The sequence below is a fragment of the Brienomyrus brachyistius genome, chromosome 4 (assembly GCF_023856365.1).
Source record: "Brienomyrus brachyistius isolate T26 chromosome 4, BBRACH_0.4, whole genome shotgun sequence".
NCBI classification, from domain to species: Eukaryota; Metazoa; Chordata; class Actinopteri; order Osteoglossiformes; family Mormyridae; genus Brienomyrus; species Brienomyrus brachyistius.
Window position 1 is genome coordinate 57,130 of NC_064536.1, and position 18,066 is coordinate 75,195.

Genomic DNA, 18,066 nt, shown 5'->3' on the forward strand with positions numbered 1-18,066 from the left:
GTGATGGTTGAGCCAGAGAACCATACGGGGTGAGATATATAATGAAATAAGTTGAGCTAGAGAATCATACGAGGTGAGATATATAAGGTAATTTTTTAATATATGTATGAATATGGGTGATATTCCTAGCTATGGTCCAACAGCATAGACACTCATGAGATTTGAAGCAGACTTTGCCATATATGGGTGGGTGTAAGTGACAGGGTGTGCAGTCAGTGGCGGACTGTGGGTTTCCTGCCAGCTCCTGGGCCGTCTCCAACCAGCCCCTCACTCTCCGCTGCCCCTGCTGTGTTTACAGACAGACAGAAGGACATCGAGGAGGAACTGACCACAGGCCTGGAACTAGTGGACTCCTGTATCCGGTCTCTTCAGGAATCTGGGATCCTGGACCCTCAGGAGTTTTCGACAAGCGACAGTAAGCACTCGCACGGCGGACTGAAGTGGAGCGCAAAGCGAGGCTCCAGCTTTACCTGTAAAACTGTTCAACTCAAGCTGTTTCCGTAGGTTTCAGTAGGTGTAGCATCCACAAGATACTTCAGTCATTTTCAGTTATTGGGTTTATTTTCATTAATTGAACAACATCAAAGCGAAACAAAATATTTACCTTGCATTAGCTGATGACACAGTGGTGCAGTGGTTAGCATCTCTGGGGTCTCTGCCATGGCTCGGCGTCTGTGGAATTTGCCTGTTCTCTCCATGCCATCGTGAGGTTTCCTCTGGTTTCCTCTGTGGTGCGTGTGTGCACTGCCATGGGTCGAGACACCTCCCTGGGTTATTCCCAAGCCTTGTACCTTTAGGCTCTAGACCTCCAAGACCCTGCGTAAGACAAGCACATATAGAAGATGGATGGATACACTACATTTATTGATTTACAGACACTTTTGTCTAAAGAGACATACGAATGAGGGAGATCATACATTTCAAACATACGACTGTCAAGGAGGCAACTAGGCATGGATACAGCTACGCCGAGCTTTCAAAGAATGACCAGTATGAAGTGTAACATCAGAGCTATGCAATACAAAAACACTGCAAGAAATGAGCGATTCAAAACAAAGACACCATGAGCACTAGGCTCCTAAGAGACAAATGTCAAGACAAGAGATCATCACCAAGGGGTAGTGAATGAAGACAGAGCTGGTCAGTGGTCAGATGATTTCATTGAAGTGTTACCTGAAAAACCTGAGGCATATCTCGTTGAGAAGATCACTGTATGTGGATGGGTAGCTTGTTCGACATCGATCACATATGGAAAATATCATATTTTTCACCTCGATGTGAAAATAAGTTTGACTTATTTTCACATCGAGGAGAGGATGTTTGACTACCAGACATGCTGTCGCATTTTTAATCATCTGCAGCCGTATCATAGCCGCAGCTGGTAGCCCTGTCAGTAACGAGTCTGCATAGTATAGCTGAGAGATAATAAGTGCCTGGACCAGGGTCTGAGCTACATATTCCGACAAATGAGGTCTGATCTTTCTGGCATTATAGTGAGTAAATCTACAGGACTGATAGATAGCTGCAGTGTGCTCAGCAAAGGACAGCTGGTCATCTATTATTACCCATAGGCTTCTGGCTGACTTTGCCAGAGACGGTGTTGATGATCTAAGCTGTACATTGACGCCATTGGAAATGGTGCGATTGGCCAGGAAGACAAGAAAAGTTCAGCTGCAGGTGAGAATCCTTCATTCAGGCTGAAGCTTCAGTGAGGCATGGTGTCCTCAATAGGGATGGTCAGGTAAAGCTGGGTGTCATCAGCATAGTGGTAGGAGAACCCAGTGACTGAAAGCGTTAGTGTGCAGGAATAACAGGAGGAGACCACGGGCTGAACCTTGTGGCACACCAGTTACCTGATGTGACCTGGACACCTCTTAACCCCAGTGATCTTCCTCATTTACCAGAGGTAGGAGTTGAGAGATGGTGGACAGGAGGATCTGGTGGTTCGCACTATCAACAGCTGTAGAAATGTCTAGAATAATCAGAACAGATGTCAGACACCTGATTGAGAACAGCATGCTCAAAAGTTTCAGACAGAAGCCTGTCACCAGGATGACATTTTAGGTTGAATTGAATGTAATTACTTTACTGATAGCATTATCTGAAGCGGCTTGCAGGTGCATGCAGCAGCTTCCTCTACAGTATGCTGTCTTTACATACAGTGCTTTCTGGTTTATACACCACAGCGTAAACCACCAATCAGACTTTCCATCAAACTGCTGCCTGCCTAATAGAACAGCATTCCTGTGAAATATATAAAAAAAATGCTTAAAAATTTTAATTGTAGCTATTTCATATTACATTTCATCATGGTCCCGGGGGGGAGCACAAGGCTGGGTTAGACCCTAGAAGGGAAGTAATTAAAATGGAAACTGAAATGAACTGATGTGCAGAAAGTACTGCAATAATCATTTAAAAATTTTGCACATGATGCTAAGATACACATTCGATGCTCCTCACCTCACAAATGCTGTAATTGAAGCACAGAGTGTTACTTTCTGCTCTCTGCACATTCCCGATGTCCAAGCTAAAAAGCCATAATTTCACCTGTATGGTGAAATTATCCCTGCCTTTTTTCCCCCTCCTCCCCCACCAGAAGTCGCACAAAAGTGGTAAGTCGGTCTGGCCCTGTGGGGGCCACTACGGCACACAAAGCAGCCGGCGGTGGCGGTGTGCGGGGAGCATTTTGGCGCCGAGAGAGCACGTCGCTTTCAGGAAGCAAGCAGTCTGCGAATAATTAAGCGAGCGGTAATCAAACTGGCATTCAGCCGGCTGAAAGGGTCGGTGTGACTCTCCTGAAGGCGACAGGAAATGGCAAAGAGTCCCGATGCATGTGAGGTGGCTTTCTTTGGAGACACCGGCTGTGCTTAACCCCCGAGTGTAACGGTGCTTAACCCACGAATGTAACGGCTCTTAACCCCCGAATGTAACGCCACTTAACCCCCGAGTATAACCACCCTTAACCTCCGAGTGTAACGCCGCTTAACCCCCGAGTGTAACGCCTCTTAACCCCCGAATGTAACGCCGCTTAACCCCCGAATGTAACGCCGCTTAACCCCCGAGTGTAATGCCGCTTAACCCCCGAGTGTAACGCCGCTTAACCCACGAATGTAACGGCGCTTAACCGCCGAATGTAATGGCGCTTAACCCCTGATGTAACGGCGCTTAACCCCTGATGTAACGGCACTTAACCCCCGAGTGTAACGCCGCTTAACCCCCAATGTAACGGCCCTTAACCCCCAAGTGTAACCACTCTTACGATTGATGCATGTTAAACCTGCTAACTGCATTCCCAGTTTCAGACCGCCAGGTAACTTTCAGCAGATATATGTTAACGAAACATAAATCAAGCTTATTGCATACATTTATATATAGATAATATAATGTGCAGTCATCCTACCTCTCCCGGAAGTTGCCGGCTCCCTGACACCCACCAATGATGTGCAGTGTCCCGGAAATCTCACGCTCCCTATTCAGCGGCAGAAAAATTAAACAGAACTATTACCAAAATTCTGCTGAGCCTAAACGACACCCTCTCCACCCCCATTCGCCTCCCTGATATCAACACAGGCGATTCCCAGGTTAAGAAGGTCAGATTTACCGCTCATACTTATGAACGGACTGCCATAAAGCGTTAAATTCCATGGTTCATAATAACAAATACATGCACTGCTCTGTGATACTTGTGAAAACATTGTGCAGTTTCAGCGGTGTGTTGGCTTGATGTACAGTAGAGTACTGTATATATTTACTTTTATTATTCTTGTATGAGTATTATTGAGTACTGTATTACTATTTTTCTGACTTACCTATGACTTAGGGAAGGGAACTTGTCCGTAACCTCGGGACTGCCTGCCAAAGGTGGGGTATCTGAATGTAATATTCCAGGCGGCACAGGGCACAAGGGGGGGTGCCTGGAAGGGTTGTCAGTCCATTGCGGGGTACACACGCTATGAGCAATTTCGAGACACCAGTTCTCCCGCCGGTTTGTTTCTTGGACTGTGGGAGGAAACCCCACAGTGCTGGACAATTCATTACCGCCGGCATTCACTTGGTGACCTACGGGGCGGCTCATTTATCAGGATGTGCCCACTGAGCTTCCGTCGTACATGTTGGCACTGCAGTGGCCCAGGCTTATCCCTGCACGTGTGAGGTGTGCCTTTTCTCTTTAATTATGAGAGCGTGTTACCTGTAATGTTTCCAAGTGCAAACTGTATATATTCCTCGGCCCATCATTACCGGCAAATATGATGGGACAGTGAATCATGGCACAATTAAAAGCCGCTTTTGGCAGGAGCGTGAAGCGAAACTGCGTGTTTAAAATCGCATCCTTCATTTTTGCAAGTGGGTGGGGAACCGTTTAAAAGACGGTCTGTACATCACGGTAGTGTTTCTGATACCCGAGAGCTTGTGGTTTCGCGTCCTGTGGGCTCTAACCCTCTGTGGGAGGCTATCCGCTGTGCATCAGCAGTCGCTTTAGGCGTCGTCTGTGATTGGCTTCAGGCTCACCCTGGTCTGGGTAACTGGTGTCAAGACACAGAGGGATGTGCAGCCAAGAATGTAGGGGTGAAGGATTTAACGGAAGGATTCAGCTGAATTCCAGAATTTACCTTGAATTTGCCTGAATTTGCATAGCTGATGTGCTGGAATGTTACCTGAATGAGAAAATGGTAGAAACTGTCTCTCATCCTGAATAGAAATTTGATTTGTTGAATCATCCTCCCTGGGTTTGCTGGACCAGTTTGTGCACCGTGCATAAGAGCCGCACTGATAATGCCATCCCCCTTAACGTGAAAACGAGCTCTGCGTTTCCCAGACGACATCGTGGTTCTAAACAAACACCGTAGGCATGTCGCGCTCGTGTGGCCCCTCGTGGCGGTGCACAGTGGCTGCTGTTTTGGTTACATTTGTCTAATTTAGAGGATGGAATGTGTGTTAACACCGTAGCCAGCTAGCTGGACGTGCTGCTGCAGCACCTCCAAGACAAGGAACGTGTTTAATATATAATATAGTAACTGAGGGGTCCCGAGCCTCAGGGGCCCCATGTAAATGTATGGTTAGAGTGGCGGTAAACACATTCCGCTGCCAGAAACCTCACTGTAGGAAGGTGGTGCTGCGCTTGTCTCCAGAGACGACATCCCACGTACCTGTCATTCAGTGAGGGATGAGTGCATCCTCACCAGCGGGAAGCCGGGTCCTCTGGGATTCCCGCAGCTCTTTTCTGGTATCTCAGCCACACCGCTCACCTCCGATCTCAAACCCTAAGCATCTCCCTCCCCTTCCCTCGCAGGACCAACCCTCCTGTCCCAGAGTTCCTTGCAGCTGAACGCCAGCGCGGAGGGCTCCTTTCCATACTCCTCGGGGTACCACAGCAGCCAGACGCTGGCCCTGAGTGACACGGCGGCCCCCCAGCTCCCCACGCGCAGTGGGCAAGTCGGGGGGGCCGTGCACAGCTACAACCAGGTAGGCACGTCCCCTCTACCCCCCCCCCCCTTGTCTGGCCGACTGGGGGGGGTTTACCTGTCTTATTCCCGTCTCATTGATGTGCCATAAAGACCTTGGGGAGCCTCACGCCAGCCCAAGGTTCACTGCATCGTCTTAATGGAAGATGTTAGCTATCCTGTCTAGCTTGGTTAATCGACATCTTATGCAGTGTGTTTTGCATTTCATTTGCCATGACCCGTTCATCTAATTAAAAAAATTTACATATTTGAGAAACTTTTTAGGAAAAGTAGCCAAAAATCTGAGGGATGTGTGAACGTGTTTTCAAGGCGAATTTCCCGACACCGCCGTCTGTCTCGCTGAACGCCAGCCCTCAGGGATTGCCAGCACTGTCTAATCTCTTCTCTCTTTTTAGTCCGTTTCTCTTGGACAAGCCCCAGAAAAACTGACTGCTTTTTTTTCGACTGCATTTTGTATCTCCTCTGGGAGCTCTCAGCCAGAGCGCCCTCAATGGCCAGCAAACGCGAAGAGTGAGTGGGAAGCCTAGACCCCCCAAGGGTATTATTCTCATGAAGCACATATATGAATTAGGGATAAAGTAGGAAAGGTCCTCCACTGACAGGGGGCAGCGTTACTATGTCAGTATCCAGTGCAGCTCCTAACATGTAGATGAGCGGTCGACATTCTTACGAGGTGAGTTTCACTTGCGAGCAACCCAAAACAAAAATATTAAATGCAGAAGCTCAAGTGAAATGGAAGCTGGTGAGGTGCCCACAGTGGGGGTGTAGTGGTAAGGCCTGGGGAGGCCTGTACATGGCCCAGCTTGGAGGCATGGTCCATTGTCATGTATTTTTTTTGAAGGCCATTGTCGGCAAAATTGACTTTGGATATCAGCAAGAGTAGCCTTGGAGGTTTCTTCCCCATGAAGAGCTCTGCCTATATTTTTCTCTGGCAATCAGGGAATCGTTTTTCCCTTCAGGGTGCGGTGATTGAAGGACTAGTATGAATCTGTCTGCGCTCTGCCCCCCCCCCCGAAGGCCCTGAGCTCCTGATTTTGGCCAGGTGCCATCCATGCCATACAGGACTGGGAGCCACTAGGACGGTGGTCGTGAGCTGCCGTTATCTGCTCAAGAGATGCTTTTATCCAGAGCAATGTACATTTTTCAGAAGACGGGGTCAGCCAGTCCCTGATGCAATTAGGGGGTAAGGGCCTTTCTCAGGGGCCCAACAGTGACATCTATCTGCCCAAACTGGGATTTGAACGAGCAACCTTCCGATCACAAGCACATTGTTCTAACCCACTGAGCCGCACAGCACCCGCCATGTATTCGTGGCACTGCCCTGTTATTCCTCCTGACAGCACTGGGTTCGGGTGATGTCATGAAGACGGGTCTTGTCTTCTGCCCCCTGCAGGTGACGTCCAGTCGCGCAGCCCAGCTGGCAGGGGAGGCCTCGCAGTCACAGTCACAGGACTCCTTCGCGCCGAGCCACGGCAGCGCCTTCCACCTGCCGGACTTGCCGCCCGCACTGCCAACACCCATTTATTACTCCTGCGCCACTCTGCCGGCGCAGCGTGTGAGCTCACCGCTGTCGGTGCAGGCGGCCGGCTCCCCTACGCGGTTGCAGCGGTTGGCGTCAGTCTCCGACGCGCCCGGCTATGCCACCCTGCAGCGCATCTCCTCGCCCAAGCCGTCACCCAGCCGGCTCGCCAAATCCTACAGTGCCAGCTCCCCGGGGAACGCGGCGGCGACCTCATCGTCCGGGCACGCTGGTGCCTCGCCACCTCACGTCTCCAGCTCCTCGCCCCTGCATCAGCTGAGCTCCATCATTGGCAGCTACGCCACGCTGTCCCCCACCAAGCGCCTGGTGCACTCTTCAGACCAGTACAAGATTTCCCACGACCTGTACGCCAATGCCACCCTCCAGCGACCCGGCAGCCTCGCAGGTGAGTCGGTCCCAGCTGCCTTTCCTCTCTGCCAGTGTGATTCTTAAGGGGGTGCCCCCCCAGCCGTAGATCACACTACACTGGGTCTCACAGACTAGAGCAGTGTTTCCAAACTCGGTCCTCAGGGACCCACAGTTGGTCTGTGTTTTCACTCCCTCTCAGCGTCCTGCCAGACAGCCCACATTTTTGCTCCCCCCCCAGCTCTTAGCAAAAAGGTGGATTGTCTGCGGGTCCCCAAGGACCGGATTGGGAAACACTGGACTAGAAGGTGTGAAGCAGTACCCTTTAATTAATTAAGTGCTCGATTAAAGCGCCTGCTAAGAGCAGATAGACTATTGCTGTGTGCAAGTACAAGATGTTCACTGGTCTGTCTCTCTGGTCTCTCTCTTTCGACCTTAGAGAATTAGAAATTCTTCATCCCAAAGAAAAGTGCGAGGCGAAGCATTTTCAGCCGTATTTCCTGTGTTTGGCTATTTCTTCCTTTTAGACGAGATATTTTTTAAATTTGTGATGAATAATTATAACATATAATGGTGGCAGCTCTCTGCATATTGGTTTTGAAGAGTCTCAGTACATCAGGACATGTTTTAGAGTCTTTATCCGATCGATAACAGTGTCATGGGTGAATGATTTCTTTATTACGGCATCGGGCCTGAGCTCTTACTAAGGCATCTCAGGGGCGACTCGCTATAAATCCCCTTGCCTTTCACCCTCTGCACAAACTGTCTTCCCAACAATCAATTTCTGAAGCATCTCGGATGTCAAAATGAGGACAGGCTGTTGCGCCCGAGACAGCGAGCTACGGGTCTAGCTTTTTGGGCATTAAGCTCTGTGGGAAACGGATAGCGGTCATGGTGGCATGACGGGCGCCTCTCCCGCCACTCGGCCTGGCACCCCCTCGCCGTTTCTCACCCCCCCCCTGTTTGGTGAGTGCTCGTCGCTACATCGATTTCCTGGTTTATTGCTCGTTATTCCAGACTGAGGAACAGTGGGGGGGGGGGCATGTATTCACAAATGCCCCCCACAGCCGTTTGCCGGCTGCGCCTTGTGAAAACATGCTGTCTAATTGGTATCGTGCATCTGCCCTGCGTGCAGTGTACATGCGCTCCAGTGCTATTGCACTTACGGAGTGGATGTCGTTGGTTTTGAGATCGTGAGGTCTGCCCTGGCAAACCAGCAAATAAGCATCATTAAGCCTGAGACATTAAGCCATTCAGTCACAGGTGCTGTCACACAAATCCAAGTGCACTGGCCATTTCCCAGTTCTTAGCCCCTCAGAATTCACTGCAGTGTTTCAATGAGATCAGTCACCTCCTCATGTAGATCTACTGTGTTTATATCATGTTTGATTTTTCCGGTTGCCTGGAAAATAGGGACCTGCTAATGTGCCACTGAGACTCGGTACCTTGGTACGCTGTGGATTAGCCATCTGGTTCTGCCGTGAGAGCTTCTGCATCAGGTAGTCGATGCCGTCTTTGACGCAGCACATGAACACGCTAAGCAGTTAACGGGCCCTAGTTTATCCTAAAGGCGTTTCAGACGGGCTCCGAAGTCCTCCAGTGCGGCCGGGTTCACGCAGGCCGTGCACCGAGGAGCAGTGAGTTGGCCTTGATTGTAGAGGAGGTGAGGACATGGTCTGCCATGAGCTACAGCTGGGCTGCGTCTCCGTTGCCTTCTCACCGCAGGGCCAAGCCAGGCTGCAGTCCGCTTTCTGGAGCGTTCTGAACGTGACGCCAGTGCTTTCAAGTCATGAGCAGCAAATTCAGGAGATTTGCAAGCATGGAACTGAAGCTTTACATTTCATGGTAAATTTATAGAAATCCAAAAATGATGCATTTCTGGTTTCGAGCTCTTCATAGTAAGATATTTTAGCAAGTTTTTTTCTGTCCTAAGGAGGAGACGGGAAGTACAAATGCGAGTTTTATATGTTCAGGGTCTGTATGTGTGAGTGTACCAGCATGCTTGAGTGTCTGTCTGTTCATCCGCTAAGATTCTCATGATGGAATGGCTTAATTTCGGGCAGTGGGTCAGCCTCGCTGCTTTCGTGCCTCGATGGGGATTCTCTGGCAGACGTACAGCTTGCCTCGCTGTACAATCGATCGTTTGAGTCCCACTCCTCAGGTCCTGCGGACGCGTTTGGCCCAGATGCCAGAAGCCCTGTCACCTCTTTCCGAAGCCTTTAAACTCACTGGCTGCTGGACAAGGTTTTCAGACACTCACAGCGGTTCTGGTGAAGCAGCTTTTTTGCAGGCAGAATATTCCATTTGATTTACTCTCCTCCCCCGTTGATTTGCAGTGAAATTTGCGCCTCGTCCCCCAGTGTCGTTCTCCGATAAGAGTCAACCGAAAGGCATTTCCCCCACTGCTTTGCCAGTTTGGATCCTGGGCCAGAGGTCTTCACTTGCAGATTGGTCAACTGACCCTGAAACGAGTGGCGTTTCTATTGGGTTGGGAAATGTCTATCACCAAAGATCTACTGTACAACGGAGCAATTAGGTTAGGGACCAGTGGTACTCATATGGCTGGTGCTGATAAGGTGATTAAGGGGAAGAGAAACTGAAAGTCCAGGTCCCTCTTGTCTGTACTCTCCTGGAATTAGATTCTGCTGAAAATAACAGGACGAGAACGTTGATGAGATTCCCACAGAAGGAAAACCCTGTGATCAGAGAAGTTCCAGGGCTCTGCAGTGCAGCTCAAAGTCATCTACGCCATAGTCTGCACCTTCAGGTTCATGCATTTGTACATGTGGACGACTCTAAGTGACTCTGACTGACTCGTGATCTGTGGTTCAGTGGAACTCTGATGTCTGCCGTGTCCTTATCTGCTAGTCGGCCCCACGAAGGTGCGACCCAGGATGTTCCCCTGCAAGCAGACAACATCGCTGTCTCCTCTAAAACAGTGTTTTATAGAGTGCACTTTTTTATCGACGTATCTGTGTGTTCAGAGCCGGGGGCGAATTTTAATGAGCAGTCGCTTTAGGCATCGTCGTAATAGTCAATGTCCAGGGCATTTGTATTGAATGTGCCGCTGATATATTTACCTCACCACCAGTTGCCGTATTCTTGGCAGGATCCAGGGGGTCCTACAGCAGCCAGCACAGCCATTTGGGGTCTGAGGTTCGACCCCTGCAGTCTCCAGAGCACCACATCGACCCGATCTATGAGGACAGAGTCTATCAGAAGCCCCCGATCCGGAGCCTGAGTCAAAGCCAGGGAGATCCTCTGCAGCCAGGCACTTACCGAACCAATACAGGTGAGCTCCCTCAACCACCAGCACCAGTAAGCCCATTCACCTGCAGTACACCAGTGCAGGTAAGCTACCTCAACCACCAACAGTAACACCGGTAAGCTCTTTCACCTAGTACACTAATACAAGTAAGCTCCCTCTACCACCAGCACCAGCACTGGTTAGCCCATTGATCTAGTACTCCAATACAGGTAAACTCCCTCAACCACCAACACCAACAAGCCAACACTAATACAGGTAAGCTCACTCATCTAGTACACCGATACAGGTAAGCTCACTCAACCACCAATACCAATAACCCCACACCAATACAGGTAAGCTCACTCATCTAGTACACCAATACAAGTAAGTTCCCTCCACTGCCAACATCAATAAGCCCACACTAATACAGGTAAGCTCACTCATCTAGTACACCAATACAGGTAAGCTCACTCATCTAGTACACCAATACAGGTAAGCTCACTCATCTAGTACACCAATACAGGTAAGCTCACTCATCTAGTACACCAGTACAGGTAAGCTCACTCATCTAGTACACCAATACAGGTAAGCTCACTCATCTAGTACACCAATACAGGTAAGTTCCCTCCACTGCCAACATCAATAAGCATACTCACCTAGTACACCAACACTAGTAACCCTACTCATGTAGTACACCAACACAGGTAAGCTCATTTACCTATGACACTAACACACAAGTAGGTTTCTCTCATATGTTGCACCACCGCAGGAAATCTATCTTCAGCACAGGTGGGCTTCCTTAACTACTCATCTCCTATCGGAGTGTCATCGTCTAGTAAACCAGCTGTGGTGAGTTTGTGAGCCAACCACAGTAACACAGGTGAGCCGACACACACAGCAAAGCCAACGCTGCTATATTCCATCCCCTGGCCAAGCAACATAGGATATTACCTTCAGTTTCAGCAGCAATACAGCCAGGGGGGCTGCTAAGCAAAGTGACTGTCATATTTTTAGCTTTAGTTTTTATTTTTGCCTTATCTTTAATTTGTATGTGGCTGTTTACTGAGGTTAGGGGCTACTTCTTCCTGGGGGACCCAGCAGAAACAGGTCATAAATCCTGGTTTCTAGCTACCTCTCCCCTTGCCGCCTCGCACGCGGCTAAATGTCTCCCGGCTCTGAGGGATAATGATTAAAGTAATGGCTCAGTTCCTCATTACCGTCACGTGCAAATTTGTGGAGCAGGCTCTTTCATCAACTGGACGGATCGCTCGGCCTGAGTTCCAGGGGTCCGTACACATGAGGAAAGTGAGGCCGCTCCAAATGGCCATTAAAAAACTTTTCTCGCGCCGGTAGGTCATGTAGCTAGCCTCGCTCCCCCGCTAAACGGCCGCTAAGCCCATTAACAGCTCCTTATTTTTCAGTCTGTATTTCTTTGCAGCTTACGAATACAACTACCTGAGACGTTAATTTTGTTTAATTATAAGCAGCATCGCTTCAGCGCCATACGCTTCGTTAGCCGTCCTGTTGAATTCGCATGTTGATATTCTATAAGCACTACTTTGCAGCATTATTCCATAGTATTAGGATGTGCCGTCATCCTTCATTGTGATGCATCAGAGGAATTTATGAGGTTATCGATCGATCACATCTCTCCAAGCTCTGCAGCGCCCCTTACAGGAATAATAAATCACAGGCAATTGTAAGTCCACAGAGTTTGAATTGATTAGTCTCTTCAGAATCGATACACTCACCATGACCCATGTACAGTACTCAGACTGTACAGGAAAACCCTCTTTGGGAGAATTGGGGAATCCCCATCGACAGCCATTAAAAATGACAAAAACAGTGAGCCAGACCAGGATGAATAAAAGCAAAAGGGTGACCTTCTAAAAAATCAATTCATATTTCGATAAATAAAAAAAACATGCCATTTAGTAAAAAAAAAAAAGAAAGAATTGTGCCCTTATATGTATTTGATTTTTAAATGGAGTTTGACAGTAGTATGCATTTAAAAATATTAACGGAATGCAATGTAGCATGAAATCTCTAACTGAATAGTTGTAAATCTCATTAAATGTTTATAGCTTGGTGAAATTGCTGGCAGTAATTCGTCGCATTGGTCTTGGAGCCCCATCGCTGCTGGGTTTGCCGTCCCGACTGTTCCCTGCTCTCTGCCCCAGCACTTTCCTGCGACAGATTCTAGGCTTGCTGTGACTCTGCATCGGCTGAGCGGTTCTTGGAAAAGAGACAGATGGGTAACTGTGGACCAAAGTACGCTTTCAGGAGGCCTCGGCTATAAAAATATCGGTTTTATTTTGACTCATGTCCCCGTTTATGTCATGGCGTGTGACTCTGAATGGAGTGCTATAAAATACACGCTTTTTAAAGAAAAAACTGAATTTGGTCAAGCTTCCTTTAAACTTGTATGGAACATACAGCATTTGTACTCCCGCACATCTGGGACAAGAGTAGGTCTGCCTTTGGCTCTTCGGCTGTAGCCAGAAGATTGTTGGTTCAGCTCCCCGGGTTGGTAGAGTGATGTTGCCATTGAGCCCATGAGCGAGACCCTTAACCCTGACTGGCAGTCAGAAAGCATCTTCTACATAAGTGAAATTAAAAAGAGTGCTGTTTGAAACCTACGTGAGCGATAACCCTCTGCAGATGCCTTCACTGCTCTCCTTTTCGTCTTGGCTCATGGCCGCATGCCCCAATACGTTACTCCTTCTGTGTTCAGCGTTTCGTTTCCCGCCTTCACAGCTCGGAACACCGTTCCTCCACAGCCGTGTTCAGTAAGTCAGCTTTTTTACAAGGCTGTCGGTCAGAACGGCGCTTAACACTCTTTGTCTCTGATCTCAGATGCCCCAATAATGCATTAAAGGCTTTTATGCGGTCTCATAAAGGCTCCTTAATGGGACACTTTCCCTTCCTCGGGGCTGACTGCCCGCCCTCGTTGCGCCTGGAGCCCAAGGTTGCCCTTGGCATTTCCTGGCTGCTTTTAATGAGCCAGGCGCTGGGTCTGACTGGGGAACGTCCCTAAACAGGGTACAAAAAAAAAAGTATAAGCTCTGAGATCCAGTGGTTCATTTTTGTCTAGCATAGCAACCACAAATGTGGTGAAAATAGGAATGAGAATCTCGATATTTGAAATAATGACTTTCCACTTTCATGCATGTATTTTGTAGATGCTTTTGCTCAGCATGCATCCTGAGGCAGTTGGGGTTCAGGGCCCATGGTGGTATGATTACCGTTCCAGCCAAGGGATTTTGAATCCACAACCTTGTAAACATAGGCATAGAGCCATAATCTTCTGAGCTACACTCAGTCTGTAAAGAGCTGGAGTGACGCACCAGCGCTACCCGCTGAGCCACTCTGCTGCCTTGTGGGTCTCGAGCCCCCTCCTGGAAGTACAGGTGCATGTGTGAGGCACCAGCGCTACCCGCTGAGCCACTCTGCTGCCTCGGGGGTCTCGAACCCCCTCCTGGAAGTACAGGGGCAGGTGTGAGGCACCAGCGCTACCCACTGAGCCACTCTGCTGCCTTGTGGGTCTCGAGCCCCCTCCTGGAAGTACAGGTGCATGTGTGAGGCACCAGCGCTACCCGCTGAGCCACTCTGCTGCCTCGGGGGTCTCGAACCCCCTCCTGGAAATACAGGGGCAGGTGTGAGGCACCAGCGCTACCCACTGAGCCACACTGCTGCCTTGGGGGTCTCGAGCCCCCTCCTGGAAGTACAGGTGCATGTGTGAGGCACCAGCGCTACCCACTGAGCCACTCTGCTGCCTTGTGGGTCTCGAGCCCCCTCCTGGAAGTACGGGTGCATGTGTGAGGCACCAGCGCTACCCGCTGAGCCACTCTGCTGCCTCGGGGGTCTCGAACCCCCTCCTGGAAGTACAGGGGCAGGTGTGAGGCACCAGCGCTACCTGCTGAGCCACTCTGCTGCCTCGGGGGTCTCGAACCCCCTCCTGGAAGTACAGGGGCAGGTGTGAGGCACCAGCGCTACCCACTGAGCCACACTGCTGCCTCGGGGGTCTCGAACCCCCTCCTGGAAATACAGGGGCAGGTGTGAGGCACCAGCGCTACCCACTGAGCCACACTGCTGCCTCGGGGGTCTCGAACCCCCTCCTGGAAGTACAGGGCCCATGGCGGCTTGTTTGCTTTATTTATACTATTACTGACATAACTCTTTTCTATCGCAGCAGCGATTGTGGACTTACAGCACATTCAGCATGTGTCATATAGCACAGAGAACCCTGATGGGAAAGGTGAAAGCAGGAAGGCGGGGCCAATGTCCTTGGCCCAGTGATCTGTACCCCATACTTAGAATGGGCATGTTTGATGAAGAGGACGGCGGGACGGAGTTCAGCTTCTTTCACACACATTGGTGTAGCTTTATGAGGAAAATTTATTAGTCCAATGGGATCATTTAATCCTTTCATGAAAAGGGTATAAAGTCTGTCTTTTAGATCCATAAGCGCCTACTTGTTTATGATATTTTGGGGCAATTATATATTTCATCTGGTATTGAGCTTCCTTTGCAATTAGTTAATTAATTGAGCCCACTGGTGTGATAGCCCCTGGGTGGGGAGGGCAGTGTGAGCAAACAATGGAGTGATGCACCTGTTTCTTAAACTGAATTTGAAAACCTGATGTTCGCATTCAGAAACAAAGAGGCTGCAATCGTGATGTAGTGGTGTCGGAGCTTAAGATTTTATTGCTAAAAAGGTTGCTGAGCACCTGCAGGGAAGCTTAGAGTGAACAGGGCGGGATTTGGGAGAGCATTTAGATGTCAGACACGCTTCCCTACTGCGGCAGCGGCTGCTGCTTCTGGGTGAGCGTCTGGCATGGCAGTGGGACGCGGGGCCCGGGCACTTGCTCTTCCTGATGCTTTTGTCCAGCCCGTGAGGAAAGAGGCTTATCAACCTACAGCACCATTCCTGGTTGTGCTCTGATTAATTACCGGCCAGAGCAGAGTGGTTAAAGACTCACTGCTGTATCCTGAAGGCTTGAGCCTCGAAAGAAGCCCATAGTCATCTTACCTTGCTGAAATATCCTGCTGTTTAAAAGTAAGAAAGTAAAACAGAAACATAAACAGTGGTAGCTTTTAGAGCTGGGCAGTGTATCGAGTTTTTACGATATATCGATCGGTTTTCATAAGAGATATAGAATGAGACATCATTTAAGGGTATGCTGCTTTAAAATTCTTACGTTTGCCTACTTCTCTTCTCCAGTACCGCACCCTGCTCTGCCCCTCCCCTTATACCGTGCCCTGCCCCTCCCCTTATACCGCGCCCTGCCCCGCCCCTCCCCCTGCACTGTGCCTTGCCCCACCCCTCCCCCTGCACTGTGCCCTGCCCCCCCTCCCCTTATACCGTGCCCTACCCCTCCCCTCCCCCTTCACTGTGCCCTGCCCCACCCCTCTCCTTATGCCACGCCCTGCCCCGCCCCTCCCCCTGTACTGTGCCTTGCCCCACCCCTCTCCTTATGCCACGCCCTGCCCCGCCCCTCCCCCTGTACTGTGCCTTGCCCCACCCCTCCCCCTGCACTGTGCCTTGCCCCACCCCTCCCCCTGCACTGTGCCTTGCCCCACCCCTCCCCCTGCACTGTGCCCTGCCCCCCCCTCCCCTTATACCGTGCCCTACCCCTCCCCTCCCCCTTCACTGTGCCTTGCCCCACCCCTTATACCATGCCCTGCCCCACCCCTCCCCTTATACCATGCCCTGCCCCGCCCCTCCCCCCACCCCTCCCCTTATGCCACGCCCTGCCCCGCCCCTCCCCCTGCACTGTGCCTTGCCCCGCCCCTCCCCTTATACCATGCCCTGCCCCGCCCCTCCCCCTGCACTGTGCCCTGCCCCACCCCTCCCCCTGCACTGTGCCCTGCCCCGCCCCTCCCCTTATACCGTGCCCTGCCCCTCCCCTCCCCCTTCACTGTGCCCTGCCCCACCCCTCTCCTTATGCCACGCCCTGCCCCGCCCCTCCCCCTGCACTGTGCCTTGCCCCACCCCTCCCCCTGCACTGTGCCCTGCCCCCCCTCCCCTTATACCGTGCCCTACCCCTCCCCTCCCCCTTCACTGTGCCCTGCCCCACCCCTCCCCCTGCACTGTGCCCTGCCCCACCCCTCCCCTTATACCATGCCCTGCCCCGCCCCTCCCCCTGCACTGTGCCCTGCCCCACCCCTCCCCCTGCACTGTGCCTTGCCCCGCCCCTCCCCTTATACCATGCCCTGCCCCGCCCCTCCCCTTATACCGTGCCCTGCCCCTCCCCTCCCCCTGCACTGTGCCTTGCCCCACCCCTCCCCTTATACCATGCCCTGCCCCGCCCCTCCCCCTGCACTGTGCCTTGCCCCGCCCCTCCCCTTATACCATGCCCTGCCCCGCCCCTCCCCCTGCACTGTGCCCTGCCCCACCCCTCCCCCTGCACTGTGCCCTGCCCCGCCCCTCCCCTTATACCATGCCCTGCCCCGCCCCTCCCCTTATACCGTGCCCTGCCCCTCCCCTCCCCCTGCACTGTGCCTTGCCCCGCCCCTCCCCTTATACCATGCCCTGCCCCGCCCCTCCCCCTGCACTGTGCCCTGCCCCACCCCTCCCCCTGCACTGTGCCCTGCCCCGCCCCTCCCCTTATACCGTGCCCTGCCCCTCCCCTCCCCCTTCACTGTGCCCTGCCCCACCCCTCTCCTTATGCCACGCCCTGCCCCGCCCCTCCCCCTGCACTGTGCCTTGCCCCACCCCTCCCCCTGCACTGTGCCCTGCCCCCCCTCCCCTTATACCGTGCCCTACCCCTCCCCTCCCCCTTCACTGTGCCCTGCCCCACCCCTCCCCCTGCACTGTGCCCTGCCCCACCCCTCCCCTTATACCATGCCCTGCCCCGCCCCTCCCCCTGCACTGTGCCCTGCCCCACCCCTCCCCCTGCACTGTGCCTTGCCCCGCCCCTCCCCTTATACCATGCCCTGCCCCGCCCCTCCCCTTATACCGTGCCCTGCCCCTCCCCTCCCCCTGCACTGTGCCCTGCCCCGCCCCTCCCCTTATACCATGCCCTGCCCCGCCCCTCCCCTTATACCGTGCCCTGCCCCTCCCCTCCCCCTTCACTGTGCCCTGCCCCACCCCTCTCCTTATGCCACGCCCTGCCCCACCCCTCCCCCTGCACTGTGCCCTGCCCCACCCCTCCCCCTGCACTGTGCCCTGCCCCCCCTCCCCTTATACCATGCCCTGCCCCGCCCCTCCCCCTTCACTGTGCCCTGCCCCACCCCTCCCCCTGCACTGTGCCTTGCCCCGCCCCTCCCCTTATACCATGCCCTGCCCCGCCCCTCCCCTTATACCACGCCCTGCCCCACCCCTCCCCCTGCACTGTGCCTTGCCCCGCCCCTCCCCCTGCACTGTGCCTTGCCCCACCCCTCCCCCTGCACTGTGCCCTGCCCCCCCTCCCCTTATACCGTGCCCTGCCCCGCCCCTCCCCCTGCACTGTGCCTTGCCCCGCCCCTCC

At 52.2% G+C, this 18,066-nt stretch overlaps 1 protein-coding gene across 1 annotated transcript in view; it reads left to right on the top strand.

Moving 5' to 3' along the window:
• The window catches only part of LOC125740680 (catenin delta-2-like), a 143,080-nt gene that overhangs the window by 27,126 nt on the left and 97,888 nt on the right, over window positions 1-18,066 (top strand). Inside the window, exons 4-7 of the mRNA XM_049012159.1 lie at window positions 299-415; window positions 5,291-5,463; window positions 6,856-7,387; window positions 10,457-10,639. Coding sequence (XP_048868116.1) covers window positions 299-415; window positions 5,291-5,463; window positions 6,856-7,387; window positions 10,457-10,639 — 1,005 coding nt within the window. The remainder of the gene's footprint in view (window positions 1-298; window positions 416-5,290; window positions 5,464-6,855; window positions 7,388-10,456; window positions 10,640-18,066) is intronic.